At 40.4% G+C, this 21,755-nt stretch overlaps 2 protein-coding genes across 13 annotated transcripts in view; one reads left to right on the forward strand and one right to left on the reverse strand.

Annotated features, from left to right (window-relative positions):
* LOC111245042 (uncharacterized) overlaps positions 1-20,303 on the reverse strand; it is a 36,274-nt gene extending 15,971 nt beyond the window's left edge. For 6 of the 7 annotated variants that reach the window (XM_086980287.1, XM_086980288.1, XM_086980289.1 and 3 more), the window contains exons 1-2: positions 14,395-14,534; positions 13,632-13,829 (exon numbers count right to left, since the gene is read on the reverse strand). In XM_086980287.1, the coding sequence (XP_086836413.1) occupies positions 13,632-13,692 (61 nt within the window). In that variant the 5' untranslated portion in view covers positions 13,693-13,829; positions 14,395-14,534. Of the gene's footprint in view, positions 1-13,631; positions 13,830-14,394; positions 14,535-20,178 lie in introns of those variants that run through there. The other variant, XM_086980286.1, reaches the window with a different exon arrangement.
* Positions 238-10,175, forward strand: LOC111245043 (uncharacterized). 6 transcript variants are annotated; one of them, XM_086980295.1, is made up of 9 exons: positions 239-530; positions 3,050-3,765; positions 4,125-4,292; positions 4,639-4,818; positions 5,096-5,762; positions 6,061-6,187; positions 6,497-6,612; positions 6,814-6,989; positions 8,443-10,175. In XM_086980295.1, exons 1-8 carry the CDS (start codon positions 449-451, stop codon positions 6,978-6,980), a joined length of 2,223 nt encoding a protein of 740 aa, XP_086836421.1. In that variant the 5' UTR covers positions 239-448; the 3' UTR covers positions 6,981-6,989; positions 8,443-10,175. The 6 variants fall into 6 exon arrangements, 4 of the variants coding, with proteins under 4 accessions (XP_086836421.1, XP_022648533.1, XP_086836422.1 ...); XM_022792798.2 differs by having other exon boundaries at positions 240-530; positions 5,953-6,187; XM_086980296.1 differs by having other exon boundaries at positions 240-530; positions 6,500-6,612.
* Positions 20,304-21,755: the final 1,452 nt, after the last annotated feature.

Below are 21,755 nucleotides of genomic sequence, written 5' to 3' on the forward strand. Positions count from 1 at the left end.
GATGTTTTTCGACGAGGTATAGTCTACTGGATCTGCATGGCAGCTTTGCTGCGCCTAATCAACTTTGTCAGTGAGACGATGTTTCCCGCCATAGATTTAAACTTAAGAGCAGTCGTTTGGATTTCATACGCGTTCTAGTTCTTTGTATTGTTTATTTTGTAAAAAGTAATAAGGCGGTCCTACAAAGGAGAGAGGGTCAATTCGTAGTTGATATTTATGCACGCACATCGTGGCGCCACCGTAGCTGCTAAAGAAACTTGCTGTCAGACTAATACAACTCAACGGAGTCAATGCAAATACTAGAACAAAAGGAAAACGTAGCGCAGCAAGCTGGCCTTTGTTACGATGTTCATGTCGCAAGATGCTCTAGACTGACAAATCATCTTTAGTCCGAAGTGACTTAATATCCGTTTCCTCTAAGCATCGTTATTAACATCGTCATTGAAAGATGGCGAGGAGGACCGACCCGGGTCAGCTGGTCATTGAAGAGATCAACATTCCTCGAAAGTTTCATAGCCAATTCGCAAATGGTATGTGGAAGACTACTTCACTCTAATACTGCTTCGCATAGAACACTGTTAGAAGAATTAGTTATTATGCAACTGGTTAATAACACCGTTATCATCTTTTTCCTGGCCAACCCTAGGACTGAAGTGCCTTTACACTTCCGACTTTCCAGTCTCCGTAGGCTCTGTTACAGAGTCCGCGCGCGTACTTTGTCTGCGCAAATGTCATAATAACACTTAAGCCTACTAATGGTTTGGGATGAGATTAGTTCGAATAAATTAAGACCGGATCAGTTCTTCAGATTTACCAATAGTGATGACTGAGGCAGCAGCGATGATGTTGTTTTAATAACCTAACTCAAGTCGAGCGTTCGGATCTAGGCGTTTGCGCAAGGCATTTTCACAGATATCTTTTACCATAAAGTACAGCATGTCGAGAGTTGGTCCAGGAAAGAAAGTAGTTGTAGGTAGCCTTTTCATGCTGTGGGAAATCTACAGCAGGACAAGGCTACAACAGGTGTGTATAAACGAGAAAACAAAAACTACCTTGATTCCTTCAGGCAGACCAATTAGAAAGTGGAGACTTTTTCTATTGTAAGCATGCCTCTTCTACATCATTTTCGACAAGAACGAGATTCTTTTCTAAATATAGAATTGCCGACTCCGTTTGCCACCAGCTACTAGGTTATTTAAAATTGTCTTTAAATCTTTCTTTCGGGTCTTTTTAGTATAAGTAAACTGTGCTTATCATAGATAATCCGAGGTATCGTGCATGGATTGCTATCGAGGTATGGATCGCGGCTGAGTTTATTTGTACATGAGAAGAGGAAACTTTTTTGCACAGATAGCCATTATATAAGCAGTGGCTCTAAGACGAGACAGATGATAAATGGGACTTTTATCCACTTCAGCATCATTTCCTGACTCTCAATCAACAGGAAAGTAACGTGATGCGAAAAGCGTTTCTCAGCCGACCCACACTCCTCAATTGTTTCAATAACTTGAGAAAAGCAGAACTAGTTACTTGGATAGATGCAGTGCTTCAATAACATTACGGTTGCATCGACCGTTATACTTATCAAAGTCCACGTGGCTAGACAATATGGCGAGGTGCTTTGGGCTGATATCAAGTTACCTAGGCTGGGAAACATATTTCAGCGTATCGACAGTACAACATAGGCTACGTTAGCCGCTTGATGCTTGTCAAGCAGATGTTTAGACGTTCTGTTTATTCAGTTTCTATTTGTTTGCGCCGTGGCGCACACATGCAAATCTATGATTTTAGTAAAAACGCTGAATTAAGTTAGGCTCTACTCTTTACGGTACCGATACCGCTACTACTAGATTAGACACTATACGACCACATTTCAAGTAGACTGTTGGAAGGGTCGAATGTATAGAAGGTCGATAAAGATAACGAGTGTCAGATTAAAGGAGAAACAGTTTAAATTTGGAGTTCGCTTTGCAATGTCGACGTAGTATATGAATAGTGCTTACTCAGAGCAGCGTCTATTCATGAGTTTGCAATGCTTTCGTGTTATGGCCACTTGATCAGTTTCGGTCTTTGACGTAAAAGGCGCATTTTAATTTCGCTTAGACTAAGGCAGCGGCGCGAGTACGGGTAGAATCCAGCAGAGGCTTGTTAGTCCCTTTTGTTGCAAACAAAACAGTTTATGATGAACTTATAGAAGTAACGTAACGTTGTTTTTTTTTTCTCATTTCCACTATAATTGTGCCCGCTTAAGGCATATATGTTGACGTCTGTACGATTATGTGCAGTCTATTGCATTTGGCTTAGGACGCTAAATCCTTGTGTGCAAATTCTTACATCTACTTTACAACGTCATATTGACACAGTGTAAGGAGAATGAATCGCAGGTTTGCTGATGTTTTTGTGGATCTACTTGTTTCTTTCAAGTGCTTGACGAATTGGCTTCAGCAGAAACAACTGCATAAAGGAAAAAGAAGGTGGGCTACATTTTGATCGAACAATACTAACTTAACTTTAGTGCGCTATCTAACTTCTCATCAATTGGCCCATTGAGATTTCTTTTCAGAGCTGAAGGTTGTGAAGCACTTCATAACGGAAGTGGGCCAAGTATCAAAAAGCCTTTTTTAAAAATTTCTCTTAGACATCCTCTTCACGTAAAGCAGCTGATAATCACCTTGATTGTCTTGGCTGGACATGACGATCAAAATGATCAAGGGCTGTTCTGTTACTGCAGCTGCAACTGCTTTCGAAGAGCAGATCTTCGATAGAGTAATGACTAGATTTAGTAGTAATAGCTGAAAAACGACTGTTTATTATTGCAAACGTTCGTAAGTGCTCAAACTATTTTCCTGTGTAACGCTCAAGCAACCAACGTTATAACATTCGATTTTCAGCTCCATGGTAATTATGATTTTCTGAATAACCATTAAAAATTAATTGAATTATTGTAAAAAAATAGCAAAATTAAAAAAAAACCGGAAACGATCTCATATGTTATATTGTGTAGTCATTACTTTGTCCGTTTATCCGCTGTTAATATATTGCTTTTCAGACGCTGAGTTTGGCCAAAAGCTAGTCTCATACTTACAAAGTGTATCTGGCGGACTCATAGTGGAAATACTGGACCAGTGTTCAACTCGACGCAGCAATCAATGTTATTCTGCGCTGCACTCGTGTCCGGTTGACACCTATCCTAGTAATAGGCTTCAGGAAAATCACCTTAGCCAGAGCCTTAATTCAACTAACAACGTCGGAAATCTTTCACCACCATCATCATCAACAGCGCCGTCGACTCCACGGTCAACGTCCCTTCACAAAGCTGAACCATCTTCTTCGGCGGGCGTGTTGCCAAGTTTCAACAACGTTTTATGCCAATCGTCTTGTTTATTCAATCACGTCAGCAATAACAGCTGTCGTGACAACTACCACAAGAGAAGTTATTCAATAGGACCTAGCAGTAATGAAGCCGGTAAACTGAGGCAATCTTGTGAAGCGGCAACGACACCCAGCTTTGTTGCGATGACAACATTCCCACCAAATTCAACGCCAATAGATGTTAGACAGCCAACAATTTACAGTAGTCGTTCTTCACAACAGCAGTTTTCAATCCCCGAGCAACAAACTCTGACCGTTGCTGCTAGGCCCGAAGAAATCGTGGCTAATGATAGCAGAAGGGTTGACTATCGCCAAGTAATTTTTCGGGTTTCCGGCACTCAGGAACAGGTGGATATTGTTCGGGAGGAACTCAACAAATGTCTGCAAAGTGGAGTAAGTATTTTGAAAATCATCGTGCTAATAGTTAGAAAAGCCATAAGGTTCGTACCACCGTGACTCGACTAGAGTCAAGTGCTGTAAAACCCATTACAACGGAGCTGAGTTGATGTTTTTGTGCTGTATATGCCCGCGGCTAGAAATTATTCCGTGAAAGCATCTAACACATAAATCGGTGCGGATCTTTCCCAGGCGCATGGCGATATCTCGCTAGAGCCAATTAACGCATGGTCCATATATGGTACGCATTGGTATTCAGGTATTTAGACAATTATACTATATTTTTTTTTAATTTATTTCGCTGTGACGCCTTCAAACGTTAATAGTTTATCTCCATATTTTTGTTTGCTGCGCAGATCCCTACTGAAAGCCGGGTAATGCTCAAAATGGATGTGTCATTTTCGGATCATTCGTTCATCATCGGCCGCATGGGTAGAGGAAGTCAGAGTATAATGCGTGCCACTGGATGCCATGTACACTTCCCTGATTCAAATAAAAATAACCATTCTGAAAAGAGCAACCAGGTATGCACTAAATGAACCAGAGGTTCGTAGGTCTCTCATTTGTAAGAAGGTTTGTCGGAAATAGAATAGCGGCTGATTTGCCTATGTACCTGTTCAAAGCGAAAGTATCGTGGGTTCGAAATCTCATCACCCATATTAGTCACTTATGTTAGTGTCTGTCCACATGTTTCGTTTTTTGGAGAATACTGTGCCCGCGATATTATCCATTGTAAGTGTCGCAGGTAAGCAAATCTAAAGTTTCCTTCAGTGAAGGTGTCCATAAAGGAAACGTAGGGTGGTATTAGTTAATTAATCTACAAACTACATACTGACTGCAATCTAAACTTAATGTATCGAAACCTTGCAGGTATCCGTAACGGGTCCGTCAGCCGGTGTTCTTGCAGCACGCCAGAAGATCCGTGAACGGCTCCCGATCTCCTTGGCGTTTGTAGTCGAGCAAGATGACTACAGAAAGGTTGTCGATTGGTCTGAGTCATCAGACGGAAGAACACTGGACTTGAAGCCAAGCTTCAAACAAGGAATTGAGGTAATTCACAGATACCCTAATTTTTGCCCCTAATTATTGTATACTGACAATTAGTAGTTTAAGCATCCGGCTGCTTTAAGAACCCAAAAGCATGTCATATTTCGGAGCAGCGCGTTATGCAATAATCATAATAAATACTTCTAATGGTACATATTTATTCGGTAATCTTCATCATATCATATCATCTAAACTGGCCTTCTCATGCGAGCGTCTGTTACATAAAACTTTTGAAAACAATATAGTTAGGGACGGCACGATTATGTGGCAATAATTGCAGGCCCTTCAAAACGAATTTAGTATGACCATAATCTGGCTACCAATGGAGGAATTTTGCGCGGTCGTGACCGTTCGTGGGCGTCGAACCAATTTTGAGCGAATCCGTGAAGGGTTCCGGCAGTTGGCTGCATTTTTGCTACCTAACAAACCAACTCCCATCGTACATTTGGGCATCGAGGTGTCACCCCAACATCTGGGTTTTGTGCTTGGCACTGAAGAAACTAAAGCCCAAGCACTAATGCATGCGACCAACACTCGGCTCACAGTGGGCGGTTTCCGGTCAGATACCTCGCACCATATACCCACAGTGCGCATCTTTGGTGAAATTGATAACGTTTACCATGCATGGTTGTCATTCATGGACTCACTACCTGTTGTATTGTGTTTTGACGTACTAAACACGTCGAATAACTGCTGTGCACGCGGTGAAGGTCGTCATGCCAGTGAAGAAGGCTGTATTGGAGAGACTCTGCCAAGTCAGGCCACAACATGTCCTCACTTGCCTCACGGTGTAGAAACCAGTCGTCAGGAACAGTTTCCTACGGAGCCTGTCACCTTGAATGAGCTAGTGCAGCTTCGAGAAATGGGAGTCGTTTCGTCTGATTCACTGACAGCGATCCTCTCTTCTGCTGTAGAAGAGAATGGAAGCACTGTAGTTCGTTCTCCAGGTTGGTGATTGATTCGTGTAGAACGTAACACACGCCAGGTAAAAAACGATCGATAAAGTGTGTCTTTTTTTTCCATTACTGAAACACTTTGACAGAAAACCTTGTGCTTTCGTTATTAATGCTGATTTATATTGATAGTTATCCACAGTTTGCCATTGTCGTATCTGATGGCTCTACGTTTTGTGTACAGGATTTCATTATGTAATGACTATCGCGACGACGCTAAATTCGATTTTATCTTGCTACGAGATATCGCTTACGTTACGTTTTGCTCGGGATTTGCGTCATTGGAAGATAGCTGCTAAAGGCCCGGAAAAATACTTGGACCTTCTGATGGAGATTCACCGCGCTATTACAAATACAGGCAATCACAATCCTGTGCAGCTGGTGTGCAGAGCGCTCCAAGCCACAGACCCGCCACCCACGTATGCACATATATAACCAATTAATAGTAATAAACAAAATACATGTTTATATTTTTGACTATGGTCGCTCGTTTACTGTGGCCGATTGTGCATGTTACATAGTTCATACTGCACACGAATCTGCAGCTATGCAACACAGCTCTAGGGCTGCATAAAGGCTTAAACACTGTAGTTACTCTTACCTGTAGTATTCCCATCTAATAAATCTGCAATAAATGGAAAGAGACTATCATCGTCTCAACATTCGAATCCATAATTTTTTCCCGAAGTCACGATTTTCAGCTGAGTCTAATGCGTCTGATCTCTCAGCAGTTTCCCGTTCGCTAACGCTTCTTTGAAGCCGTCGAGTATGTTCACAGTGTTGACGCCAGCTGCTACACGACAACGCTTTTCAGGATGCCAACCTGGGTGTGCGCCTTGTGGAGGTGAATATTCACTGCAGTCCGTACAATTGGCTTTTGTATAGCCCAAAGACCAAATCAGACATGGCAGATTTATAATATTCGATGCTTTTGGGATATGTTTTCGTACTTCGAAAATGTTAATGAGAGCTTAGCGAGTGTGCCTTTGTCTAGAATTTGCCATTGATATAAGATAAAGTTAATTATCTACTATCTGATTTATAGCATTGGACGAGCAAGAAACCTGCGAAATGTTCGCTACCCTTCTCAATATTAGTGGAGAGTTAAGAAAAAACGATCATCAATTGGGAGATTATAGGATTCCGCCAGCGGACTCTTCTACACCGTCTCATATTGCTATGTGGTCGCAGGTTCTCGAAAACAAACACTGAGTGACAATGGTAAGTGTTTGGCGTATGAAACGTACATATTATGACGGTCAACAAAAATAATAAGAACAAAGTGCTAATTCGAACGCGATTGGATTATATGAACCCTACCAGCTCCGGCTAAGTGTCGAATTCCGCTCAATTGTTCTGCAATGACAGAACCCACACCCAATTAAACTTGTGGAAGTGACCCAACGCTTCACGCTACACCCTGAGACCGGTCAGCTGTTCGTTCGCCCGATTTTTGCTTGGTGGTAAAAAAAAAGGCAGAGATCGGGAACGCAGAAGTCACAGACCTGACCGACGAGGCAAATTGCCTTCGTTACAGTCATCGGTGCCGATAGCAGAGTCAGCTTGTAGCTCACTAGTTCGTCGGCGCCGAAACACGGGGCGAAAAGGGCTCAGCCTCGAAAGACTGGTATCTGCGTCGTATGGGTCGCGGTGGACTGTGTAGGACACTTTTGTTGAGACATGGAAACTTTGATTTTAAAAACAAATAGTATAAAATATTTCGTGTCTTTAGATACACACGTATCTAAAGACGTACGCAGTTTAGTCTATTAGGCCCTTCTCGACTATATATCAGAACTTTTGTTTATCCGGGACAATTAAATATTATTTTGCTTTTATTTGTTGCAGGATAAAGAAACAAGGTAACGAACTCAATTACCATCAGTTCCGCCTGTCCCAAAGCTGTACTATTCAAAACAGATTGAAGAGTATATAAATGTTATGCTTAATCAAAATGTCGAACAAATCACCAAATTTGATTTACTTGTGTAACTAGGCAAAATAGTATCGACCCATCTAGTCGCATACGATACAAAGGCTCATTTAGGGTGGGTTTAGAGGTCTCTGGGCCAATTTTAAACGTCATCGATAGTTAATTGTGCAAAAAAGTTAGGAGATCTATGTGTGGCTATTAAGCTGTTTGATTGCATAGGTGCCATAATTAGGATCGTCTTGAAAGAAATTGCGTAGCCAATATCTTCGTAGTGCAACGTCGAGGAGAAGCAATATTGCAATTAGTATATGACACTTTTATATGGCTGAAGGATCTTATTTATCCGGCCTAAGCTCTATGTAGCAGGCGACCACAGGAGGTTCTCAACCTGCTAGAAGTTCATATGTCACGCTCCTTAAGATTCTTGGCGCGTACTTAGTGTTTTGGATTTATTCGGCAAATTGATTTAGCTCTGTTTTCATAGAAGGCCCTCGAGACTGCCCAGTGTCGCCTACTACAAGCTAATTTTTTTATATTATATACTATAATCTATAATTTTAAATGTATCAAATTTTTTAGTGCGTCACATTCCTAAATAGCTTGAACATGGCAGACTGTTCATTGGCGCTATATTCTATGCGTCAGAAAACCACTTAAAACAACCCACTTTTCTTCGATGCTTGTTATTGATATTGCTTATGGAGGATTAACTAAGGTCATATCTTTTGCCTTGTCTTGTAGAAGGTGAATATCTGCTAGTGGAGTCAAAATGATGCGTCCGTACGAAGCCGACTGACAAGGACACAAGGTCGTCCAGAACTGTCCAAGACGTATTGCCGATGGAACCTGTTCTTTAAGGAGGCAACGAATAACGTTTGAATAAGACCGCGGTGCAGTGACTGGAAAAAGCCGCAGAGGCCGATACTCCAAGTGAGCTTGCTTCAACAAATGTTAGTTCGTGTCATGCGTTGAATGTATCTCAGAAGACACTGGATCAACACTGTATCCTAGCCAATGCACAAGGATCATGCGAGCTTATACCGTGCACCAAATTAAGTTAATTGCGTACGGTTTGTAACGGGACTGATTGCAAACGTACCGGATTGTTGACATCTCTGCCAGAATATAAGAAAAGTTAGGTGGTGGCTTTCTTAGCACGGCATGGTCAGTTTTTTTTGTGGTAACTTAAAAACGTACTCTTTGCACGTGCAACGAGCTTAAACACCGGTCCGGTCAGAATCTTCTTCAATAACCTCAAGACATTGGTGGAGTCAAACAGTTTGACCATGTCTTTAAGTTAAATGAGGTGTTCCTTCCTACGCTAATCCGTGTTCGAAAAGCGCCTAAATTGAATGAACTCGTTGTTCAAGAAAAATAGCAAGAACGTGGAATCCTTCGTCTTTGTGTTTGCAAATGGAAACAATGATTATTTACTTATATCGTTGACTCCAAGAAACACACGCTAATGAATGTACCTGTGGTAGACTTAAAGTTTTACAAACCCGTTTGGATAGATCACAAACGAAGTATTCGACGACTGCCTTAAGCAGTTCATGACGGTCTTCGAATATTCCCTACAAAAGCGATCTTTGCTAATCGTGGCTAACCATGAGACCCATAGAGGCATTGTTGTGATCAAGTTGACTGTGGGAAACAGCACCCATATTGTTCCTCGTCGTGTGTAAATTCGGATCATCCGGAACTTGATTTTCGTAAGGATTAAGAAAAGGACAGGTGCGTTTTCCCAAAACGAAGCCGTATTTACAGATGAAGACTAAAGAGATAGAGTGGGAAATTCAAGAGCCAGACGTGTGGCATATCCTTCATGCGTTGCTGATGACATTGATTTGAGGGAGGCTACAGATGCTACTGTCGTTATTTTTAAACAAATGCAATATACAATAGTTACTAGTTGAGCTAAGCAAAATGAAGTAACAACTGCCCCAGACAACATTCAAGTAATCGTGGCGCATACTGTTGATGTCAAAGTTGTGTTTACGTTGATGCATCGACGATTATAAGTTAAATTTGTTTGGATATATATCTTTAAAATTGAAATTTTCGGCCAGATTTTTCCATATGTGGGTGTATGGCCCAAAACAATTCTAGTACAATCACAAAATCCCAATATAATAAGTGATTTACCCTGTATAGCATTTATGATCTGCGTGAACCGCTTAAAATGGTAGTTTTATTGCTGATATATACAAAAAGTACTCTACGTTAATTCGGTAACTATTTCCGTTTCAAAAATGAATGTCGAACATTAAAAACCATCAACAATGGTGTCATAACATGCTTAAGATATGTTTCGGTAGTTGAAAAGCAAAATGATATGAATAGATCCAATGTAGCTATGCCCTTTTAGTTGATTGCTATTTATAACTATTTGTTTTCTGCGTGCGATAGTCGCTGATAAATAAGCAGAACTATTTTAATGTAAAATAAATTATCTCGATCTTCATATGACTCAATCCTGCGGCTTCCTTGTCAGCTTCCTAAGTGGCACCACTGTTTGGGCCATTGCAAGGCAGACCAATCGAACTTTAACAAAAATGCCGAAGTATTCATTGACAAGCTCACAGGATAAGACAATATTTACAATTTTAATTTTTATTGCCAAGTCTTCATAGGCAAATAAATAACTTTAAACGGTCTCTGTAGTTGCCACAGGCAACAAGCGCGCGCAGATTGGTACCATCATGGTGGTTAAGCTAAGCACGATTCTAGCAACAACTTTTGGCAACTTCTTGCTCGCAGCGCATTTTTTTGCTGAAGACCTAAAGCATTTCAGCAGACGTCTCATTTTCGAACTGATCATAATTTTGCTTGCAGTCCGAGCTCGTTCCATCATCATTCATCTTCCAGACCTTTCCTAATGACCCTTTAGTAATGTATACACGAACCTCCAGATCCAATGACCCTCGTAACGAACTAGGAGTGTGTATTAGTATTTGTTGAGTATTGTATTAAGAAAATTAGTACGTTTTTTAACAGCTATGCCTCTATAATCTAGAAATGTACAAATATTCATGACAAAAGAGACAAAGCTAGCCCATATCATGTCTTTCAGTATCCTCTAGCACACAACCGGATGCGTGCAATGTTTTAATGAGTGCTTACTCCTTAAACCAATCATATTTTGACTTGGGTTGCAGGCAGTTACAATTTACCAGCTACTGTAACGAAAGAAATAATTAATTAATTACAATAATTAACCTTATTAACCTTAATTACAATTAAACAATAAGTCCAAGAATATCCCAATTCGAAGATGGGCGAACTAGGTCAAAAAATATATGGTACGATTATAACTAACCTGCACTAATTAATGGCCTTTCTTAGATATTATGATTTTATAATAGCTATACTATAAGTAAGAACAAAAACAGGCTATCGTACTCAAAGCTAATGGAGCTGTTATGATCTCATATCGAAGGGGGTGATTGTTAGCATGAGATGTTATTTAATGCCAGAATTTTCAAATATGTCAGTGCTTGTTTGTCTATGAACTAGGTTAGCACACTAAGGACTATACAGTACGATCGATATAAGGTTTTTAATTAAGGCAACAGGTAATAATTGCTCATCCAGCGATTAATGGGTGCGGTAAGCTCGGCTTTGGCACTCAAGTGTTGGTTACATCAGTGGGAACTGTACGCAGCTCGAGTAGAACTACCTTCATTGCCATCGTCTACGTAGGATTGTAATTGACCAAAATAGAGAACTGCTAAGATAGCGCCCGCCAAAATTCAAATTTGGTCACCTGCTAATCCGGTTGAGCAGACTTGGTTTGTATTTTCGTGTTTATAGATTTGCTGTTCTTTGCTAAGTGTTGACGTTTTTTGTTCAGTTTTTAAGGCGCATGTGTATATGTATTGCGTATCTATCTATACGTGTGTAGCTAGTTAGGCAAAGGGGAATAATGTGTGGTGTTGTTGATCGTACCGATAAATAATGGTACTAATTTTCGAATGGCCAACGGCGATGCCAAACGTAAAATTTAAAACGTACAGATAATGATACTCACTGGCTGACAGAGTACTTTAGTAAGTAAATCAATTCGGCAAAGTACCTCAACTTTGAGTGTGTGATTTATTTGCCTGTCCGACTATTTGGTCACTGTAGGGGAATACATATAGGTTGATGGCAATTGATCATAATCTTTTTTATACGCTACCCAATTTCACCGACAGCACCCAGCCGTACTGTCGAGAGCAGCCGCTCTGAGCCCGTGATGCAGTTTTTGCCTGTAGCAAATGTCATAATAGGTGTTATACTGTAAACGTATACGCCATGCTCAAGATGTTTCCCGAAGCTCACAACATTGCGGAGGTTTATCGAAATATTGATAAAGATATTACTAAAGGGGGCCTTAAGTGAAAGCGCAGTACATGAATATTGCGCATGTTTCAAAAAAGAGGACTAAATTGCTGAAAACCAGTAGGACATGGCTCCAAAAAACATGGATACGCTGCCAATCGAGGAGGCTTTTTATGAAAGCAAAGCTTGCAATGTGCAAGCTCTATCGGCCAAAACTTCACATGTAACGTGTTACGTGTCAAATGCCATCAAAAACTGCAACGGATTCGCTTGTAACGGCTTAATTCAAATCACTCCATAGAGAATTCAGATTAAGTAAAGCACTAAGATAGCACAGCTCGTATAGCAGCTATAACGAGCATAACGATCATGGCCCGCATCGAGCTGAGCGGAAAGTTTGCTGATGTACCGGTACCTAATATGTCTTTCCAAGGGCGGCACCAATTAATAGATACTAACTTACTGAAAAAAGAATAGAATGCATAGCTCTAGGCCCACAATTGATCTTTCCAGGTGACGGCGGTGAGAAATCGATTCACCTTACGTTTTCAGTTATAAGACAGCTTGGTAAGAACGACTAGCCCGACGTCGTTTTGACCAGTTCTTTTAACAAGTTTTTTATAGGTACACATAAAATTTGTCAAGTGGTACGTATGTTGCTTCCCCAAATTAATTTTCGGAAAAAATGTCAAAAGGTGTTCTATATAAAATATCAGTTTTTTTTTTTTAACTCTGAACGAAGCGTATTGGTTCATAAATAACCCGTAAGTGATATTCCGTAACGTAAAATGAAGGAATCGCTTGGCAGTATCGACCAACGATCGAAGCTAACGGCCAATCTTGATTTAAAAAATCTGTTGCGTTACATTTTGAAATTATTTTCACCATTCACTCTTTGTCGCATTACGTTACAGCTATTTAGCGGTTCTATGGGGTCATTATGTTTGTGGGCAACAACGTATCTTGATCGGATTCGTGAACGTTTTTAAGAGCTAGTCTATTGCTTACGGCAAATTAAAAGCATCTACCGTTCGAGCAGCGAGGTTTAACTCCCTCGTTTGAGTTTTGTGCTTGGTTCTTAGGAAAACAAAGTGCAGGCACTTATGACTGCAAGCAACGCGTGAATCATGGTGGACGCTTTGCGATCAGATACCGCATCATATACTGACTGTGCACGTCTATGACGAGACTACCAGGCATGGTATGGTTCTCAAGCTTACCACATGCTGCCCTCTACATAGACGTGCTGGATACATTGAGAAACTGGCACGTATGCCATGCACATATTGCAAGGACGGCCATGCTGAAGGCGGCGCGAAGCCTTGGCATGTGTTCTATACAGATGTTGCGCAGAATGATAATCTAAGTTTTTTGCTATTCTTTCTGCTGCTGAATAACTTTCTATTTCGTGCTCAGAGTCCACCGGGACAGATAAAAACGTAGCCGTACGTCGAAGATCTTGTTATCGTTGGAAGAAATCGGTGTCGTGCCCAGCAAGTTCTCGCCAGGAGGTGGTATAATGTACATGGGGGTAAACTGTTAACCAAAATACGCAATAAAAGAGATCACGAAGTTATGCTGTGGCCACTACCTCCGGCACGATTTACCTAGTTTCGAAGACCTTGTACGAGCCGGCACATAACACGTGTCGCAGTACGTGGGTTTCATCACATCATATGTGTAACAGGGGGTCCTATTGACCAGGAGTTGTATGTATCCGCACAAGATGTGGTGACCGCACGAGATGTCACTCCTGTACCATGCGGTACCCGTCGTTGAGCAATCCTCTGATCGAGCACGTTGATCTGAGAATGAAAAAAAATTTGAATATATACGACGTTTATACAATACCATTGTATTCCATTATAATCATCTCTTGCTCTGCACAAAAGGATAGCAACATTAATAACTGATTCATGTGGAATAGAGAAGCGTACGGCGGCTAGAGCTCGGCAAAAACACTATTTATTGGCATTACAGAAACATTTAAAGGAATAATTTCGTGCTCTCTTTTTAAGTCGTGATCCATAATTGTTCAAGCTACAAATTTTTATCCTTCTTCTAAGTAATTTTATGACCTTGGCCTACAAGGTGCGTCCACAAGACCGGACGAAAAATGAAAATGCACAAAACAGAAACTACGCTTTCGATTTTATACGCTAGTCTAGCGAAACCCAAGGTACTCTGAATTCAACATCGGCAATCAGAGAAATTGTGTTGGCCCACTATTCAAAATGTTCGTTTGGTCCAAAATAGAGTTAGTCGTACTTATACATGAGCATTTTCCTAATTGTTATTTTGTTTGTAATGTTGGCTGAGCAGAAATCCGCGAAGCTTATCACCTTTGAATGCACCCCAGATGCCTCTCACCTTTTCCAATATGGACGAAAATCTGTATCGCTTGTTCCAGTTTGCTCCGAATCGAATTCTCAGAAATTAACTCTGTAATATTAATGCTCTGTCATTAATAATATATACGATAGGATATATTATTAATATACGATAGGATATATACGGCTCAAGGCAGTCTGTTCGTGAGCGTCACATGTGACATCTCCAAAGCGGTCCCTGAACAAACGGCTGCTTTCATGTGGATGAAAATTCGAAGAAATATAAGTATCACTACGATTTTGTTTTCAGTTTCTGTTGTGGTTCTCGTTACGTTCAAGCAATCTAACACAAACATTCGAAAGTAATCAGTCAAACATGTGAAAATTAACGCTGGAGTTTCTTCGACGTAATTTTCGGGATTTATGTCTAAATAAAATATCAGTAATGCTTTTGGACTTATTTATTTTATTTATATACTTATTTAAATTTCTATACCTATATATAGTATAGAATATTTATATATATATATTCAAACAACATTCTATATGCGAAAGGCTGGTTAATTCGAAATTGTGCTATGTACCGGTCCGCATGATAAATGAAAAGTGTAGGAAAAAAATAATAATAAAATCACAATAGCTGTTATTATTAGTGGCATATAATACGTTGGACTCAGTTACAGCTAAGTTGCCTTTAATTTTATTTACTGCAATATCGAATGAGTGTCCAACGTATAGGATGATTAAAAAACTATCAATGAATTCATCTTTCAAATTAAGCGCTTCGCGAAGCATGAACGGCTCCGGCTCTTGCCGAGAATGTACGTTCTCGAGTGAGCTTACGAGATCTGACCTAATTCTCTTTTCGTTAGAAAAATCATGTCACGCAACGGCGGTCTGTACACAAGCATCGGAATCGATACGTTGTCTTATAGGATTTACGTATCTATAGTATTTGAAACAGAATCTCTCCTATAGTTCCTTGTCGGTTAAGCAAAAAATTATGACTATTCTAAAAGCCATTGTATATCCACCAAGATGAGCGAAACGCCTTCAGCAAAAATATGTTAGCGGTGATGTAGGCGTCCTTTTCAACGGTAACCACCATGCAATTCTACAGATATGACTGAAATAGAGAAACTACGAAAGACAACACAATAAATATACCTAATAAACGTATTCAATGGCAATGGATCTGCATAGGATTTGTCCTGGCGCCTGTGCTAAAATTCAACTCTAGTAGCTTTTCTAATAAGGAAATTGGAAAAAGTAGCTTTTTTCCAATTTCCTTAAATTGTTTGTTCTAGCAAATTAGGAGACAAGCGTAATAATTACTCAATCTAAAGCAATTATTTCAGAGAACACAGTTATGCCATGATTGCATACAATTATAGACAGTTAATTATCTATTCTTGATTAATATATTGGAATCAACGTAGAAACAGTTATTCTAACAAGGCGCAAACAGTTTACTTGTTTGTTACACTTCTCCTATCGATTTGACAGTGTTTCCGACAGAGTTCCTCTATTCAATAAATACGTGCTCATTTAAATGTACATTTTTCAGCATTGAATAACATTTCGTAGGTCCTAAGGCCATCTAGAGAGAATCCCACCTATGAGTACCAGGCTACTTGGCACCGCCATGTTACAACCTTGTTCGTCATAATTGATGAAGCAGGATTAACACATCTATAGGGCACAACAATAGCAGGCCACCAAACAGACAGTATAAGGTCGTACAGCTGATGTTCTCCTGCTTAGGCTGCGTCCCTTTAGCGGTGTGGTTGTTTGTAGGGCAACGATTGTCCATCACAAGTGACAAATTGGTGCAAAAATAGGTCCGTTGTACCCAGCCTGACAAAGGCAGGTCGAAATTAGGAAAAACGAATTTGTTCATTTTTTGCATCTGATCAAAGGTGTATATTTTAAAAGAGGCGAAGCAATACGATACAGGAACGCCAGCATTACCATGTTGAGATGCTCGGCTCCCATCAGCGCTCCCCGTCAAGAGAACTCTTGTACGAGATTAATTTTCGAGTCGTATCTTTTTTCTGGCGAATTTCACGATACGAAATAGCAGTTTTAGGTTTTTGTTAAAATAGAACTTCTACCGAACGCCAAGCTTTATGCAGCGAACTGTTCCCTCCGTTGTGGATCCAAGATGGAACTCATAAGCCGCTCGAATTTTCTAATCATCGATGGTTGACGACAACTCACCTGGTGAAAGCCCGAATGACGATATATGAATGGGTGGGTTAAGATTTCAAAGAGTGTAAGTGTATCTCGCGCCCTGTTAATATATGAGACCCCTGTTTGCTACTCTTCATAAAGCACCAGCTAATGTTTACGAATACTTAAGGCGTTAATTGACGTAAATTGCGTTATCGTACAGAGGAAAAATCGTACTTAAGTAAAGACTGGATTTATGCTTCGTTTCTAACTCATTTAATAGGTTACGTTTGTCAGCTACTGTGAGTTTTAGACCATTCCAATCCAACTCTAATCTCCAAGGATAATATTTTACGCAACAACTATGAAAAGTCAAGGAAAAACAGCTTGCGCTAATCCTGTTCGTAGCGGTAACTCGGCTTTATACATCTATAAAACATAAAAGGAAGCAGCGACAATTATTAAAGACATATAAAGACAATATATTAAAGTTGTTCATTGTACTTTTATGTTTCAAAGAGTTGTTGTTTTATTATAACGAGTGATAGTTCGAGTTGTTCCAAGAAATGACGGTGGGGTATATGTTTACACGATTGCTAGACTCGTGGGGTACAAGGTTCTACGGTGGTGGCTTAGGGTAACTAGAGGTACCACTGTGGTTAAGATCACCGTAAAAGTTATTCAAACAAAATGTGTGCCGACAACAACTTCTCTAATTCAACGAAGCGTTAGATGTTACACTGGCAAATTGATGAATTAGTCACTGCACTACATTGATTCGAAAACTGAAAACAAGTTCGACGTACTTATAGTTCTAGTAACAGCTTAATCAAATGATGGCCCTCCTTCAGGGTTCAAATACCTAAACCGCGAGGAAACTTCTTGCCATAAACCGTACCTGCGCCAGGCTACTTATGCGGTACGCCGAAAAATGGTGTCACTTTCCCGCGTCAACGATGCTTTTGTTAACAGTGAATATTTCCAGTGTTCAAACCCGATTCATACAAAACGGTCTGCTACTCTGTCACGTTCCATCATCATTCCTGCTACATTAGATCGCATGTCCTACATCTTGGGCTGGCTAAAGTTCAGCTGCCTTTCAATGGGCATAGGTATGTGAATGTGGGCTCGTGTTGGACTACCTTAAATGGTGGAGTAGGTTTATATCATTCGAGGGTAAGAGAAGTGCTGGCAGATAGGCACACGTATACGAGAGAACTAGAAGCTCAAGTGAACGTGTAGCGCCCACGGTGCCCACTAATTTTAGTCGGGCTTTTAATAACGAGATGTTATAACCGAACGTGATGGGTTATGTTACATTGGGGTTTTTTGAGCTTTGAAATGTGAGCATAGCATGCTATATTATTATCATTGTGGTTATTTGCTTTTTGCTTAAATGTTACGAAGTTTTATTGCTGTTAATGCCCGAGGGCAGCAGCTGATGTCACGGACAATTGAACCGCGGGCAAAACAAATTGGCTCTGCTTCGACAGTTCGTTATGTGTGCTGTGTCGCATGAAAAGATTTTCTGCTCACTGATTTACATCTCCTATAGCTTTTCCTTCTATATACGCGTTATAAGGAAGAAATGAAGACGAAAAGGAAGTTTTCGCGATTCTCTCACTGAACAGAAGATACTGCTTTGCCCTTTTGAGATAATGAGTTACTATGTTGCGTATATCCCAGTATTATTCACGATTTTCTCCCATACTTCTACCACAAGATAGCGGGTTTGCTTTCGAAGAAGTTTTCCAATTACGGTTTAGATTTTCTTCCGTATCGAGGGTAAGGCCGCAACGATTGTTGAGTGAACGAAAAAGTGACAATCCGTCGGCGCAAGGTCCAAAGAATACACAACAAAACCTCATATTCAATGTCCAGGAGAGCAGCTTCGACGATATTTGCCTCGCGCTGTCTTGATAATGAAGACAATGTGATCTGACCTCGTTGGTCGGGCCTTTTCTATTGAATAAGAAGTTTTATTGACTCGAGACCAAATAGGTATGCCGATCAACACTTTGGTTCGTAGTGAGCAATTCCCACTGAATCGGGCCCTAGCAATCCTAGCAGACGTAAAGCATAGCCGTTTTAGATAAAAATCTGGCTGGACCCTAGGCCATGGCTTCCGTCCTGAACTACACATTCCGGTTCATGTAGACATATAGATATCACTTTCCTTCGCCCATCGCGATTTTATGCAGCATTGCTAACGCGGCCACGTGACGCGTGATACCAAACGAGGTATTTGGATGCAGCGTTAAGCTGTGACCCTTTGTCGGATTCTACGAGTATCCAGTCTCCAAATTTTTGTGGAATCTCAAAGGAGCTGAGGAGTTAACGACAGTTAGGCGACTACAGTCAATTTTCTTCGGCCGTCTCCCAAGTCGTTTGTCGGCCCCCTTTCGTCGAACCCCTCCAGATCGTCGTCATCGAACTCAAGCGGTCGACCGTTGGGCATCCTCTAGGTCTCGGCTACCCTTTAGAATCCTGGCAAAGCATTATCAGACAGTCCTTTCAGAGACAACGTTGTTACCGCGTACAAGACCTATGTCTCGGTAGCTTCAGTAACCTTTTAGCTCGAAAGAAACGCACAGTACGAAGGATATTGGATACTGTTGTCCACGCAGAACTCCTTCGAGTTGAAACTGCACTTACGACACAATGTCGTTACAGTGTATTTTATTTGTTTATTATTACAGAGGGAACTTTCAAATGGTGTATCCGAAATAAACCATAAGTAAGGGCAACTGGAAAAGACGAAGTATTTTTTTAATTATCAACGCACTCCAGTCTAATAGTATAGGCATATTAAACGAGTCTTTTCGAGGCGAGCTCTGATCCCATCCACTTTTCTTATTCGGGTATATTATTAATCTGCATATACGAGTGTAGAATAATTAACTAACCACGTGCTAAGTTAACTGCGGTTGCTCCATCAGTTTGTCCACCAAAAAAGCAAAAGTTTTTTAATTTGTACTGTCGGCATGAGGAAGTAGCGCGCTGATCCTACTTTGTTTCCTAGAGTATTTTGAGGGTAGACTTTTGAAGATCAATCCGTCGCGATTATATTGTTTTTGTAATATTGATTCGAGCTATTATTTTAGCACTGACTGCCAGAACTTCAATGGCACTCATGCCTGCGAGTCATTAATGTCGCACATCAAGCCCGCTTCAAATAAAGCTGTGCTTAATAGAAGTAGCTTTCTAGTTTTTGATAAGTTTGGCGATTGTATCGTATATGAGATTTTTAGGGGGCAGAACAAATAGCGAAATGTGGTGGAAAACTCTGCGACATCATATATTTTCATGTTCTGTTTCACCGACGATGTAAGGCCTGGCTACTTATTCATTTCAATATTGGTTTCCATATGTATTTCATTTTTGTGCGTTTTGTCTTGTTATATTTATATAAGGCTATATTTAGATTAGGTAATCGCGCACACAAGTTTTACACAGAAAAGCGGTCGGACAGACGAAATAACAGGATGGTCCGTCTAGTCTAGGCTCTTTGTCGGATTGACATTACCAATAATGACGCTGTCCGCCAGATGTTTCATTGAGGACAGAAATTTTACCAAACGCGGCAACATTTGAATAGAGCCTATATATACAAGGAAAAACGAGAAACTAAAAAGGATTTAAATGTACTTACATTGTTATAACAAAAGGTATTCTTATTATTGTCTTTCCGGATACGGCCGGCTAGCGTTGGTCGTGTGCAGCACGAAATACCGCCTCAAAATGCTCAAACAGAGGTACGCAAACATCTCGTGGAAAGACCACGTAATCAGTTCTTAGATGGAATCATCTGGTTTTAAGGGTAAAGCCACCGTCGACTTTACAAAATGTCTGAGCAGATAGGTAGCCGTTCGAAAGGGTCGCTGAACCCCGTTTGCTGGTGCTATTTTACTGGGGCTACAGAAAAAAATTCCAAATTAGCGATTCCAGCGTAGTTGGGGAATAATCTTAATACTGAGTCTGCTGAAATCACCTGTGGTGTTTATGATAAAATAAGCATTCACTGTTGTTATACTCAAACAATAAGAGTAAAAAAAGCAGAGTAACTGTGCAAGATATTATTACTAAGTACTACAGAGCGCCGCGCAAATCAGGTATCAATCGGCAATTAATCCGTAAAAGAATTAGGTTTAGACTTGAAGATAGCAGTTTAGCCATTCGTTGAAAGGGGCCACCGCCTCATGTCCCGCCCGATTTGTGTAGACGCAGAAAGCTATACAGTAGTTCGAAAAAGTCTTCTTTCGTAATGACTAAAACTTGTCACTATCGAAACTCCTTTAAGGTCCGCCCAGAATTTCATCAGTATACTAAATATGTCTATCCTATTGAACCGGTCAAGTATTCAGCAACAAAATGATATTGCGTCGCCTAGCGACCGAATGAAGCCCTGTTGCGTTTGTCGACTCACCAAATAAGGGGAGTATAATTAAAAGGGGTTGTCTGTTCCGAAATTTAGGCGAGCGAACCGACGGCCGAGCGACGAAGAGATGAAGAAATTAACTTCTTGAAAAATTGATCTAGTTGTCTGCTCACGCCGCTTCGAATGTCCCGGGCGGGTCATCTTCCGACGTACCTTGCAAAATCCTTACTGGAGTGACTCAGTGGCTGATCGTACCGAGTGTAGATTGTCGGCTCTATCTAACCTGTAAGCTAACCGATATGGCCGACAGCTGAATAGTATCCTGCTAGTTACGGATAAACCTTGCTATCACCGTTTCTAATCTAGATTTGGTTTTTGGCTTTGTTACGGTGTTCAAGTTCCACGTCAATATATAATATAAATGCTAAGACATACCTAATCACTATATATTAAAAAAGTCTTAGTAAATTTTAATTGTGACGTGGCGGACTACATAAATGTTTGTTCTAAATTTTTATCTTGCTGAAAAATATTCCTCGCGTGATCAGTCCTATTAGCAAAGTGAATAAATCAAAGGGAGTTTAGAAGCAAATCATTGGTGAAGGTGTCAGCTCAAGTACCTGAGCACTTGTCTATGCGAATCTATCAGTCCAAGTTCATAATATTCACTCAAGAATCGATATCAGATCTTGAATTTGTGCTGTACGATGGAAGTTTTTTTTCTTAAAAAAGACTTAAGCTATACTTGCTGCTTCTCGATTAACAGAGAAGGGGCATGTAAAAGCTCTATAAACAAAGCCTTATTTACGTTTTGAAAATATATAAGCAAATCTTATTTAACTGGATCAAAA

This window comes from Varroa destructor, unplaced genomic scaffold (assembly GCF_002443255.2).
Source record: "Varroa destructor unplaced genomic scaffold, Vdes_3.0 BEIS01000002.1, whole genome shotgun sequence".
Classification (NCBI taxonomy): Eukaryota; Metazoa; Arthropoda; class Arachnida; order Mesostigmata; family Varroidae; genus Varroa; species Varroa destructor.

Bases quoted from the DNA above. Each gene is read 5' to 3' on its own strand.
- LOC111245043 (XM_022792798.2), top strand. From the start codon at position 449: ATGGCGAGGAGGACCGACCCGGGTCAGCTGGTCATTGAAGAGATCAAC. The intron at 4,819-5,095 runs GTAATTCACAGA...CAATAATTGCAG, and splicing joins GCTTCAAACAAGGAATTGAG to GCCCTTCAAAACGAATTTAG. The intron at 6,613-6,813 runs GTGAATATTCAC...TCTGATTTATAG, and splicing joins TGGGTGTGCGCCTTGTGGAG to CATTGGACGAGCAAGAAACC.